Source organism: Cetorhinus maximus, chromosome 2, assembly GCF_964194155.1.
Source record: "Cetorhinus maximus chromosome 2, sCetMax3.hap1.1, whole genome shotgun sequence".
Classification (NCBI taxonomy): domain Eukaryota; kingdom Metazoa; phylum Chordata; class Chondrichthyes; order Lamniformes; family Cetorhinidae; genus Cetorhinus; species Cetorhinus maximus.
In genome coordinates this window covers 141064605-141078739 of record NC_135880.1, presented here as the reverse complement: position 1 = coordinate 141078739, position 14135 = coordinate 141064605, and the positions used below count along the sequence as shown (strand labels likewise).

The 14135-nt window shown below is 40.1% G+C and overlaps 1 protein-coding gene across 1 annotated transcript in view; it reads right to left on the bottom strand.

The window, feature by feature from the left end:
• Positions 1-1762: 1762 nt before the first annotated feature.
• The window catches only part of tet2 (tet methylcytosine dioxygenase 2), a 169606-nt gene continuing 157233 nt past the window's right edge, over positions 1763-14135 (bottom strand). Inside the window, exon 11 of the mRNA XM_078570230.1 lies at positions 1763-5695. Coding sequence (XP_078426356.1) covers positions 4497-5695 — 1199 coding nt within the window. The 3' untranslated portion in view covers positions 1763-4496. The remainder of the gene's footprint in view (positions 5696-14135) is intronic.

Sequence of the window (14135 nt, the reverse complement as noted above, 5' to 3'; positions counted from 1 at the left end):
TGAAGGTGGCAGGACAGGTGGAGGGAGCATAAGGTATGCTGGGCTGTATTAATAGGGGCATAGAGTACAAAAGCAAGGAGGTTATGCTGAGCTGATATAAGACACTAGTTAGACCTCAGCTGGAGTATTGTTGTACAGTTCTGGGTACCACATTATAGGAAGGATGTGAGCGCATTGGAGAGAGTGCCGAAGAGGTTTACAAGAATGGTTCCAGGGATGAGACACTTGAATTATGAAGGTAGATTGGAGAGGTTGGGACTGTTCTCCTTGGAGAAGAGAAGGCTAAGAGAAGATTTGTTAGAGGTGTTCAAAATCATGAGGGGGCTGGGTGGAGTAGATAGGGAGAAACTGTTCCCGCTTGTAAAAGGATTGAGAACGAGCGGGCACAAATTTAAAGTGATTTGCAAAGGAAGCAAGTGTGATGTGAGAAAAAACATTTTCAAGCAGCAAGTGGTTAGAGCCCAGAATGCACTGCCTGGAAGGTTCAATCGAGGTATTCAAGAGGGCATTAGATGATTATTTGAATAGAAACAACATGCAAGGGTACAGGGAATAGGCAGGAGAATGGTACCATGTCATAATGCTCATTTGGAGAGCTGGTGCAGACATGATCGGCCGATTGGCCCCCATCTGTGCCGTAACAATTCTGTGATTCTATTTATGCGGTGCCATTCAAATCCTCAAGATGTTCTCAGATAGTTAAGTACTTTTAAGTTGTAGTTACTATTGTTACGTAGACAAAAGTAACAATCAGTTTGTTCATAGCAAGGTCGCCTAAACAGCACGTAAGATAAATGACCTGTTAGCTTGTATTAGTTGTGATAAATTTTGGGCAGAATAGCAGGAGAACTCCCTGATCTTCAATTTTGTCATGGATATTTTAACATTCACCTGAATGGGCAGCCGGAGTTTCGATTTAATATCTCTTCCAAAATACTCTGTGGCAGTCTAGGGTGTCAGCCTGGATTAGGTGCTCAAATCTCTGATGTGGGGCTTGAACCCACAACCTTCTGACTCAGAGGTGACAGCCAAATTATAGATGTACTTATCGTCATAAAATTAATTCAAACTTCTACTGCCCATGTCCTATCCTGCAGCAAGTTCCTCTCATCTATTAACTCTCTCCTTACTGATCTACATTGTCTCCCAGTCCCTCAACATCTCAAATTTAAAATTCTTATTCTCATGGCCCTTTCTATTTCTGTAACCTCCTCAAGCACTACAACTCTCCACCCCTGATCTCTCCACTCTTCTTACTCTGGGTCCACAGTATTTTGTCCTCTCTTTGCCCCTTTTGCCCTGCCTTTGGTAGTTGTATGTTCAGCTGCCTGAGCCCTGCTCTCAGTAATTCCCTTACCAAAATCTCTCCATCTCCTTTAAGAACCTCCCCAAAACCACATTTGGCCAAGCTTTTAGGCACCCCTTCCTAACATCCATTTCTTTGGCTGATTGTCCATTATGCCCCCTTCGCATCTTGGGACATTTTTTTGTTGAGGGCACTACACAAGCACAAATTGTTGTATAAATTCTTGTAGTATGTAGCTAAAAATAAACAAAAAAAAAGACTGGAGTTGAGTTTCTTGACTGCTCTTTGTAATTACCTACAACCAAGATATTGGAAATAATCCCACTTTGTAGGAATTTGATTCTTTGCAAATACAGCTTGACTGGATTTCAATATTATGTCTAAGTTAATGTTTCCGATAGTGCATTTGCCAAGATGTTTTATTAATCTTTACGAAAGAAACACACAACTTGAATATGTCTGCATTAAATAAATATAAATTTTATTAAAAACACCCACATCTCAGCATTATCAGGAATGATATAATAAACAGCTTTCAAATAACTTTCCGCTTTTAGTACATTACTTACAGTATTTATAACCAGCCTCATTTATCTTTTTTCAACATACCCAATTTATCAGTAAAGAGCAAAGCTAAAGTAAAATACAGAACAGAACGCATACAAAATGCACACCAAAACAGACTTTTAGTGTCAAATTCAGCTAAGTATCCTACACTTGAGTATACATTAACCTCTAGCTTGAGAAGTGAATAATATATACTGCTGTGCGTCAATCAAGCTGAAATTAAATTCAAGTAATGTCAACACCACTCTGAAGCATCTTCAAGTATGGCTAGCATCAACCCAATACCCTATACGTGCACTTTACTTCCAACAGACATGTTGCTACTGAAGCTGGGCCCTGTACAACAAGTGGCACAAGTTCATTCATTCATATGAGATACCAATAACCCCCCACCCACCCCACCCCCCACATGAAAATAACAAACTTCTCATTTCTTTTCTTTTTCTTCCCTTTTATCAGCTCAGTGCATACATCATCCAAATTCTTAAAGAAAAAAAAAGAACTATTACATATTTTCTCGCTTAGAATTAAAAACAAAGCCATTGCTTTACTAACGCTCATTTTAGAAGCATCAAGTACATGTATCCCACTATACACATAAAATCCAAATAGGGATTAAACAAAGTGAAAGTATCCCTGAAAATAAAAACAAGATAAAAGGGTGATATTAAAACACAGGTGATGTATTGGCATAAGGAGAATATAAGAGTTGTAATATCCCTGATCTTCTTGTAGAACAAAAGCTTGAGTTTCAAGTTATCAAGTATCAAAATGAAAAAAATTGCAAGTTTATGTCATAAAGACTATTTTAAATTAAACAATGATGGTGTACAAAACACTACTGACTTCTGAATCATCATTTTCCTATTGCTCAGTACAAGAGCTGAGGTATATGACAAGTAGGAACATCTCCAACCCCCTTTAAACTTCTTAAACTCACATTTTAACTGTAGCAGATTGAGTAGCACCATTCTGAAAAGAAAAGCTTAAAAAAAAGTATTAGGAAAATATTACAGTACTAAAATAGTAAAAGCGTTAAGTAAAAAAAAATTCTGTTTACAAATTAATTTACTGTACACCTTTTTTTTAACTTTTTTTGTTTTTTGTATTTTTATATTTACAAATTAATGATTTAAACATTACCACAGCAAGCCAGCTGCCTGATTTCTCCATTTGGATACAACTAACCCTGTTTTCATCTTCCCTGGCATGTTATCAGCTCTCTCTCTTAAAGACACTGCTTACATTGTAACTATAAAAAAAATACATTTCTACCCAAACATTAACATCTCATCGCAAATCAAATCTATTGAGTGAATATATAATTCATTTATAAATGTCTTAATTGGTCTAGGATAACCATAGTATTATTGTCAAAAACATGCTGTGAGATAAGTGTTAATATGAAAGCCTAGGATCCAAAACTGCACAATCACTTTAGTGATGTACTGTGGACTGTTATATTTTAATATAACAAATATAGCTGCATACTGGATGCGAGCACCAGAATCAGTGTTTTATGTAAAGTTCTGTTAAGGTTTCCCCCTTGTGTCCAGTAAATCCCAAACTAAGGTAATCAATGACACTTAAAAAGTATACATAGCCTATTGTCTGACTTATGGCTAGGATATTATAAAGTACTTTGACAGGTTTTTATTTTACAGTAAATCTCTTAATGCCTTGGTACCCTAATCACCCTTCAAGTTGTCAAAGCTTAAAATATTCAAAGTGCTTTTTGAACACCAAAATCTTACAAAATATTCTGTAAAATTCATTTTGAGGATCCTTACTACAGAATCAGAATTTGCTGACCCTCCAAAGTACTTTACTACATTTTAAATGTAGGCTTTTTAAAAAAAAAACAGCTGTAGCTTTTAAGTTAAAATGCGCCTATGTTATGAAAGGACACCTCAGCATCAATTAATCAATTGAAAAATGTTAATTATTATGAAACCATTTAAATGGCATTTGAGATTTACATCAAAGATGTTAAAAATCCTCTCAATATAGCACCATGGTCTTCAAACTTTTCATAGCACCATGATCTTCAAACTTTTCAGTGTTTTTCCTGACTAGTCAACTAAAATCGGTTCTAGCTGTTTGAGTTGACTGTTATCTGCAAACAATATATAGAGAAAGGCAAAACAAACTGCTAAGAGTTTGATAGACATTTTATGTAACAAAAACTACATGTTGGAAATTGTAGCTTTTAAATGTTACCCTGGTAACGGTAATACTCAGCACCAGAGGATTAGCTTCTCTTCCTGCCCTGCTTCCAAAGAATAGGCTCATTAATGACATTAGAGGTCACTTGTGTCTGGCATAAATATTTTGATTAAATTAATTTACAGAAAGACTCTGCATGCATCTATATTCCAGAATGATGTTCTGAAACAACACTTCTTGCATAGGACGCTTTTCAGCTTGGTCCTTACTGTGAACACTCTTTAACAGTTGAGCTGGGATACAGGGTAAGTGTTTAGCAGGCTGTCTCCATTTGCTGGTGTGTTACTCTTTCTTCCAGTGCCCCAAAAAAAACACTGTTTCTTTTCCTCATTGGGTATAGCACAGCTGCCTTGCCAAATGCTAGACAGAATATGAGGTAACCCAAGTGAGTAGGAAGCTATATCCATCGACTGTAAGGCCCTGTAACCCGTGTGAAGGCATATGGGAACGCTGTAGTTACTGAGTTTGTTGTGAAAGTCATAGTCCTTTGTGCAAGAGTCTTCATAAAACGTATCTGTGGTGGCTCTATAGGTTCATGCGATTCTGGGACCTCTCGTTTTGCTTTCTTGCTGTAAGATTTGGTAGGTACATAATCCACACCAAGCCTCTCTGCTTCTTCTTCTCTTTCTCTGGCTTTATCTGCCATCTTGGCCTCCCAGAGTGCTAATCCATGTTTTGGCTCATTCATACTTTTGTGTTGATAAAATACAAGAGAGATCCTTGTTGGGTGATTTCTGTTGGGGTTCTTCAATGGGGTTGTTGCATGTAGTTCGCGTTTTGCACACTCAATAAGAATGGACCCATGGCATGGTGCCACAGCAACCCCTCCAATATCTTTATCTAGGAAGTTATGTTCACTGTCTGACCAAACCTCTTGAGGTTCTTCTGGAACAGGTACCTCATTTTGTGAAGGCATTTGAGAGGTATTTTCTGGAACTCTGAGATTGACGGTTGTAGCTACTTCTGCTTGTGAAGTATTAGCCATGTCGTAATTAAGTGATGAAGGAAGCCTTGAAATACCATTAGCTCCAAGCATACTAAGTTCATTCTCTTTATTTTCTATCTGGAAAGAATTAGCAGGATGATGATCATTTGCTCGGTAAGAACTTGTATATGAAGGGTATTGGCTGCCACGAGCTACTGCCGAATGAACCAAAGTCTGATGACTCAAATTTGACACTGATTTAGAAGCAGGTTCCGTTAGCTGGGTCTCAACTTGAGGGGAAGAATCGTAATGAGGATAATGTTGGATGTTTGGTATTCTGTTATCAATCGGGCAACCACTGTAGCCATTAACCTGCATACCATAGTTACAAAATCTACCCATACACATCTGATTATTGCCATACCTGTAAGAATTTGAAAACTGCTGATAGAGTGTCTGAATTGGTGGCAGGGTAAGTTTGTTCATTGGAACTTGGTAACGGTACATGTCCACATGATGTGCGAGTGAGGGATAGTAAGTTCCCATATAATGGTGAAAGTTGTCAATTGGTGTGCTTCCATTACACTGGTAACCTGGGTAAGTGCTTGATGGGGCAGATTGGTAGAAACTGGGCACTGAATGTTGCTGAATAGTTGGAGGAATGACGCGACCTACAATCAAACCAAAAAAGAAAGCGGTTTAGAATGTCGGGTATTTCTATTCAGTTATTAGTTTAGATCAAAAGGCTAACATATGGTATTCAATAGCAGTAGGTAACATGATCCTAATGAACTCGTAAGGAAGACTTTCCTAATCAACTAACATCTTTCTTATTTATGAGCATTGTTTTATTCTATTCTACAGTTCAAGTTTTCAGGAAACATTCACCCATTATACAAAGCTGCAGGTAGTGATGGAGGTCTACTAGATATGCAAGAAACTAAACACTGTACAGTTCAATGCAATGTATCTCTTTGAAAGCCAGACTTTAAGAGGCCAATGGAACAAGAGAAGGCTGTTTAATCCATAAACTTGAGAAGAATCATAATGAGAATAATGTTAGATGTTTGGTATTCTCTTACTGATCAGGCAACCTCTGCAGCCATTAACTTGCATACCATAGTTAGAAAATCTGCCCATATACATCTGGGGCTGGAATTAACACGCCCACTGGTGAGTTTGAAGGTGGGGGGGGGCATGTTAAATCCAGTGAGTGGCCTGTCCACTGCCTACTCACCTGCCTCTGCCCCACTTGCAATAATACTGCTTTCACAGAGCGCCGACCCTCGTTCTGCTATTACCACATTCTGTTATCTTACCTATATGCCACTTTCAGCACCTTCTTTAGTCTTTAACACTATCATTAACACTCTCTTTGCCCTATGTCCATGACATCTTTGTCTAATTTCTCAAGAGTAATACTGACAATGGCCACTGTTCCCGCTGGTGCCACTGGTACATCGAGAGCTGTTGGCCTCTGATTAGCCAGCAGCTCTCTGAGGCAGGACTTCCTGTTACTGGAGGGCAGAAATCCCACTTCAAGCCTATTAATGGTCAATTGACCATTAAGTGACTGTGGGCAGCCATTTTTATCCTGGGTGGGCCTGACATTTTAGACAGTAGGAGGGCGAGAACCATGGCGCCCTGTATAATTCAGTCCCTGATTATTGCCATACCTGTAAGAATTTGAAAACCACTGAGAGGGAGTCTGAATTGGTGGTAGGATAAGTTTGTTTATTGGAACTTTTCTTCCATAAGCCAGGTGCAGTCTACCCTATTATGGACTCTGCCTACTTAATAATATTTAACATTTTGAGGTATATATTCTCTAATGCTGAAAGACTAATCAGGCAAATTCTGCAATATCTATCCAACCCAGTATTGCAACTATTTAGCTTTACTCGATACTCTGCATAGGTTGGCAATACCCTTTAGCCCCAGCAGTTCAACAGCCACCATGCGCTGTAGAATATTTTGTGTCTTCTGTCAGTGCTGTCCTTATAATCTTCAATTTTGATCCCAATCAGATATTTATTCAGTTCCTTTTTTTTGAAAAGACTTAATTAACTTACTACCAACTATTTTTATAGTCTGTCTGTTCCATAATGCCACTACTTTGTAACGAGGCATAATTTTTAAATTCCTTTGAGGTGTGGTAAAGTTTGAACCTGTGTCTTCCAGTCTGTGCTCACAGTTGAAGAGAAATAGGGGATAATTTTGAACTGCTGAGGCAGTAAACTGGAAGAATGGATCACCAGCCTGAACCAGGAACAACCTCACTTCCACGCCCATTGATTTCAAAGGAAAATAAATTCTGGTGGGTTGCATAACAGGCGGACAATCTGCTCAATCAGTTCACTGGCTAAGAATGAAGGTAAAAATCACTCCCACAGTCTCTTATGCCCATGAGGATCTTAAAGACTCCATCCGATCTTTGCATGTTTAATGAAAATAAGTTCATCTTAATATGTAATTTATAACCCTGAGACCTTAAGGACCTTAAGGGTATAATTGTAGCCCAACCCACATGGCGGGAACAGAACAGCTTCATGGATGTGCCCATTATACCCTGTCTGATTTTATGCTTCATTGATTTCAAAAGGAGTTGCAACATAGGCATTTGACATGAACTCTGCCCATTATTACTGGGTGGGTTAGGTTAAAACTACTCCTCCCCACTCTCTATCCCCCACCCTATGTGTCATTTCTCTTGGAAATTGTAAAAAGTTGAGGCCCCAGCACAGACCCCTGTGGAACTCCACTCATCACATCCTGCCAATCAGAAAAATATACATTTATGCATACTCTATGTTTTCTGCCAGCCAATCTTCTATCCACACTAATATGTTACGCCCTACACCATGAGCTTTTATTTTCCGCAATAACCTTTGATGTGGCGCCTTATCAAATGCCTTTTGAAAAGACAAGTACAGCACATCTACAGGTTCCCCTTTATCCACAATGCATGTTATTTCCTTTCCTTTAACTGGGGATTATTGTTATCACTAAAACTGCCTCTAGACATAATTGGATCATATTGCAGCTAACATTTAAAGATTAATTATTAAATGCGTGAGAATCTTTTTCTATTGTATTTCTACAGATAATCAGTTGCAATACCATATAAAAAGCTGCAACAAACAAAAGCACGGAATGACCGTGTCTCTAAATTAATAATGTTTTATGTTGTTGTGGTAATAGTCTCAGACATTTGGATCATAGAATGATAGAATTTAAAGAAGAGGCCATTCTGCACATTTTGCCTGTACCAGTCCTTCAACTGGAGCTCTCTATTCTATTTCAATTCTACTGATCTATTCCCATCTCCTTCCATATTTTTCATTTGCGCTAGTTATAGCAAATTGAATATTACACCATGTGCGCAGTTTCTACATTGCGCTGGAAGCTTTTAAAGTTGATGCTTTTTATCAAGGCCTTCACTCCCCCCACCTAAGGTTGAGGGTGGAACCCCTAACCTAGGAAGGTGACCACTTTTAAAGCCAAACCATCAAATTCAAATACTGAGAAAGCTACAGTTTATTAGACAGTCCACATAAAGAGATTATAAGGGATAGTTCTTGTTCAGTGTCAACTTTCCTTCTTCAGCTGTCTTGGAGCTGTTTAATAGTGAAAGGGAGATAGAAGAGCAAATATGTAGGCAAATTTCTGCCTGTAAGAATAAGAGGGCAATAATAATAGGAAACTTCAACTATGCTAATATCAACTGGGATTTAAACAATATAAGGGGCTCTGAGGAAGAAAAATTCATGCAGTGTGTCCAGGAAACTTTTTTCAACCAATTAGTGACAAACCCAATGAGAGGAGGTGCAATTCTAGACCTAGTCTTGGGGAACGAAGAAGGGCAAGTGGGTGAAGTGACAGTTGGCGACCATATCAGGGACAGTGATCACAATTCAGTTAGATTTAGCATTACCATGGAAAAGGACAGAGATAAGGCAGGAGTAAAAGTCTTGAACTGGGGGAAGGCAAATTTTGCAGAAATGAGAAGGGACTTGGCTGAGGTGGACTGGACAGCACTGCTGGAGGATAAAACAGTGGAAACAGTGGGAAGCACTAAAAAGCAAGATCCTAATTGTACAAAGTAGACATATCCCCTCCAAAAATAAGAGTGGTACTGCCAAATCTAGACCCCCCTGGTTGTCTAGAGGAATACAGGGGAAGATCAAGCAGAACAAAAAAGCGTACGATAGGCACAAAGAACTAAGCATTGCAGATAGCCTAGATGAATATAGGAAGTGCAGGGATGAAGTAAAAATGAAAATAAGGAAATCAAAGAGAGGGTATGAAAAAAGATTAGCAAGTAAAGTTAAAGATAACCCAAAGATGTTTTACCAATACATTAATACTAAAAGGTTAGTTAAGGAAAAAGTGGGACCTATCAGAGATGAAGATGGAAACTTGTGTGTAGATGCAGAGGCTGTGGGAAGGGTTTTGAATGAATATTTTGTCTCTGTGTTTACAAAGGAAAGGGAGGATGTAGATATAGTAGTCCAGGAGGAACACTGCGAGATATTGGACGGGATAGTCATAAAGAGAGAGGAAGTACTCGAAGGGTTGAAATCCTTGAAAGTTGGTAAGTCACCAGGGCCAGATGGATTGTTTCCGAGGCTGCTGAAGGAAGTCAGGGAGGAGATAGCAGATGCTCTGAGGATGATTTTCCAATCTTCACTAGATACAGGGGAGGTACTGGATGACTGGAGAAATGCAAACGTAGTTCCATTGTTTAAAAAGGGATCAAAGGAAGTGCCACATAATTATAGGCCAGTTAGTCTTACATCAGTGGTGAGCAAATTAGTAGAATCAATCCTGAGAGATAGGATTAATTGTCATGTGAAAAGGCATGGACTAGTCAGGGATGGTCAGCATGGATTTGTTAAAGGAAGGTCTTGCCTCACAAATTTGATTGAATTCTTTGAGGAAGTGACAAGAAGGGTTGATGAAGGAAATGCAGTGGATGTTGTGTACATGGATTTTAGCAAGGCATTTGACAAGGTCCCACATGGCAGATTGGTCAGGAAAGTAAAAGCCCATGGGATTCAGGGTAATGTGACAAACTGGATAAAAGGTTGGCTTTGTAACAGGAAACGAAAGGTAATGGTTGATGGATGCCCTTGTGAATGGAAAGTTGTCTCAAGTTGTGTTACGCAGGGCTCAGTGTTGGGACCCTTGCTGTTTGTGTTATATATTAACGATTTGGACGTGAACGTGGGGGGCACGATCGGGAAATTTGCAGATGACACCAAGATTGGCCGAGTAGTGGATAGTGTAGAGGATAGCCATAATCTCCAATTCGATATAGATGTGTTGGTGGAGTGGGCGGTAAAGTGGCAGAAGGATTTTAACATAGAGAAGTGTGAGGTCATACATTTAGGGAGGTCAAACAGTTACAGGGATTACACAATAAATGGGAATATACTAAGAGGGGTAGATGAAGTGAGAAATCTTGGCATACAAGTACACAGGTCCCTGAAGGCAGCAGCTCAAGTAGACATGCTTGTAAAGAAGGCATATGGAATGCTCTCCTTCATTGGCAGAAGTATAGAACATAAAAGTAAGGATATAATGTTGGAATTGTATAAAACACTGGTATGGCCACAACTGGAGTATTGTGTGCAGTTCTGGTCACCACATTACAGGAAGGACGTAATAGCCCTGGAGAGAGTGCAGAGGAGGTTTACAAGAATGTTGCCAGGGTTAGAAAAGTGTAGCTACGAGGAGAGATTGGATAGGTTGGGGTTATTTTCCTTAGAACAAAGAAGGCTGAGAGGTGACTTGATTGAGGTGTACAAAATTATGAGGGGAATAGATAGAGTGGACAGGATAAAATTGTTTCCCTTGGTGGAGAATTCTAGAACCAGGGGACATAGATTCAAGGTAAGTGGCAGAAGGTGTAGGGAGAACATGAGGAAGAACTTTTTTATGCAGAGAGTACTGGGTGTCTGGAATTCGCTGCCCAAGTTGGTGGTAGAGGCAGAAACTACAAACTCTTTTAAAAAGTACCTGGATCTGCACCTCAAGCGCTGTAAGCTGCAGTGCTATGGGCCGTGTGCAGGAAGGTGGAGTTAGAAAGGGCACCTGGGTGTCCTCGGGCTGGCATGGACAAGATGGGCCGAATGGCCTCCTTCTGTGCTGTAACTTTTCTATGGTTCTGTGGTTCTATGGAGTCACTGGGATAACACCTCCTGACTCATCAAAGCCTGTCCACCATCTACAAGGCACAAGTCAGGAATGTGATGGAATACTCCCTACTTGCCTGGATGAGCGCAGCTCCCACAACACTCAAGAAGCTTGACACCATCCGGGACAAAGCAGCCCGCTTGATTAGCACCACATCCACGAACATTCAGTCCCTCCAGGGGAATCAAAGGTTATTGGGGGTAGGTGGGAATGTGGAATTCGAAATGCATGCAGATCATCCATGATCTTATTGAATGGCAAAGCTGGCTCAAGGGGCTGAATGGCCTACTCCTGCTCCTATTTTGTATGTTTGTATAATATCTCCTGAACTCCCTTTATCCACTGGCTGCTCTTTAATAGTCCAATGGTTTTAGACTTCTTGCAACACATCCAAACTTTCTCTTATTATTCCATGTTTCCCATTTCCAGGATTTTTACTTTTTTTAAACCAGCCACAAATGTATGGCTCACTGGCTTGTAGCATAGAGTGACCTTCAAGAGATTTTTTTTTAAATTGGCAATTTTTGACTTTGTGCAATTGGGTAGGATGGGTGATAGTGAATCATAGCCCATTTTATATCACTTACAATTTTTATTTCTATTGACTTCAATAAAATTCACCATTAGCAGAGATGTAAAATGGGCTGCTGATTTGCTATCATCCATTTAACACTATTCTGCAAAGTTGAAGGTGGCCTCCACTGTGTTTGTCCTTCTCTAATCCTTGGACACTATTACTATTGCCAATGAGACCCTAACAATGCTCGCCAATTTGTGTTTGATTATCTCAATTAATCCCTGGTAAAGTGGATTCGTCCATAACAATTTTAACAATTTGTTAACCAGTAAGACTTGGACAACAATTGATAATTGATTCCATTATTTTACACAGGTGGAAATAAAGCTACTGTGTCTCCGAAACTCCATTTGTCTTGTCCCCTTTGTTAATATGGGCATGACTTTAGCCTATTCCTAATCTACTGGTCTCTTCCTCATGCCCAGGGATAACCCCACAATGATTTGTCAGGGCCTCAAAATCTTTTCTATAGTCTAAATACTCTGGGCTAAAGGCCATCTATTACTTAGGATTTATTTGTTTTGAGCTTATTTTGCCTATCGATGTTTTCCACCTCTTTGTATCAGTTATTGGTTTTATTTTGGTTATTTCCATTTAATGAGGGCATATTACTCAAGTCTTCCCATGTGAATAAATGAAGGATGAAATCATTTACAAACATTACAAACTAATAATCCTCCTCAGTTTGGTTTAGAACATGGACAGCACCAGGAAAGCCACATTTATTGCCCATCCCTAATTGTTCTGAGGTGTGGTGGATCTTCTTCTTAAACCCACTCAGTCCTTGTAAAGGTGGGGGGCTTCCATAATGATGTTTGGTAGTTTCAAGCTCTTTTACATATTTTGGGTACTTTTTGTTACCTCTTTCCTGGCAGCTCTTTTCCTGTAGTAGTACAGCATAACTATTTTACTGCTGTGCTTATCCTCTGTGTTTTGTGATTCCTCTTTGCCCCTCTGATTGTGCTTTCTTTTCTTATATTGATCCCAGTGAATCCCTTCCCTTTCTTCCTGCCAGCTTTGTAGAGCTTATTTTTCCTATTTAACCTTTGTTTGTTAATCCATTTCATTATTCTTTTTTGAGATGTGAGCATTGCTGGCTAGTTCAGCATTTGTTGCCCATCTCTGACTGCTATTGAGAAGGTAGTGGTGAGCTGCCTTCTTGAACCACTGCAGCCCATGTGTGGTAGGAACACCCACAGTGCTGTTAGGAAGGGAGTTCTAGGATTTTGATCCAGTAACCCAAGTCAGGACGGTGTGTGGCTTGGAAGGGAACTTGCAGGTGGTGGTGTTCCCATGCATCTGCTGTCCTTGTCCTTCTGGGTGGTAAAGGTTGAGGGTTTGGAAGGTGCTGCCGAAGGAGCCTTGGTGTGTTGGATCTTGTATATGGTGCACACTGCTGCCACTGTCTGTCGATAGTGGAGAGAGTGAATGATTAAGCTGGCGGATAAGGTGCCAAGCAAGTGGGCTGCTTTATCCTGGATTGCATCAAGTTTCTTCAGTGTTGTTGGAGTTGTGCTCATCCAGGTAATCACACCATCCATAACACTCCTGACTTATAGATGGTGGAGAGGCTCTGGAGAGTCAGGGGATGAGTTACTCGCCACAGGTTTCCTAGCCTCTGACCTGCTCTTGTAGCCACAATATTAATATGGCTAGTCCAGTTCAGTTTCTGGTCAATGGTAAGCCCCAGGATGTTTGTTAGTAGGAAATTCAGCTATGATAATGCTATTGAATGTCAAGGAGATATGGTTAGGTTCCCTCTTGTTAGAGATGGTCATTGCCTGACACCTATGTGGTGTGAATGTTATTTGCCACTTGTCAGCCCAAACCTGACTGTTGTCCAGGTTTTGTTGCATATGGACACAGACTGCTTCAGTATCTGAGGAGTTGCAAATGGTATGAAATATCATCCAAATCAACAGCGAACATCCCCACCTCTGACCTTATGCTGGAGGGAAGGTAATTGATGAAGCAGCTAAAGATGATTGGGCCTAGGACACTACCCTGAGGAACTCTTGCAGCGACGTCTTGGGACTGAGATGATTGTCTCCAACACTCACAACCATCTTCCTTTGTGCTAGGTATGACTCCAACCAGTGGACAGTTTCCCCCCTGACTCCCGTTGACTTCAGTTTTACTCCTTGATGCCACACTCGGTCAAATGCTGTCTCAATGTCAAGGACAGTCACTCTCACCTCGCCTCCTGAGTTCAGCTCTTTTGTCCATGTTTGGACCAAAGCCGTAATAAGGTCAGAAGCAGCTGGCCTGGATGCAACCCAAACTGAGCGTCAGTGAGCAGGTTATTGCTGAATAAATGCCGCTTGACAGCACTGTCA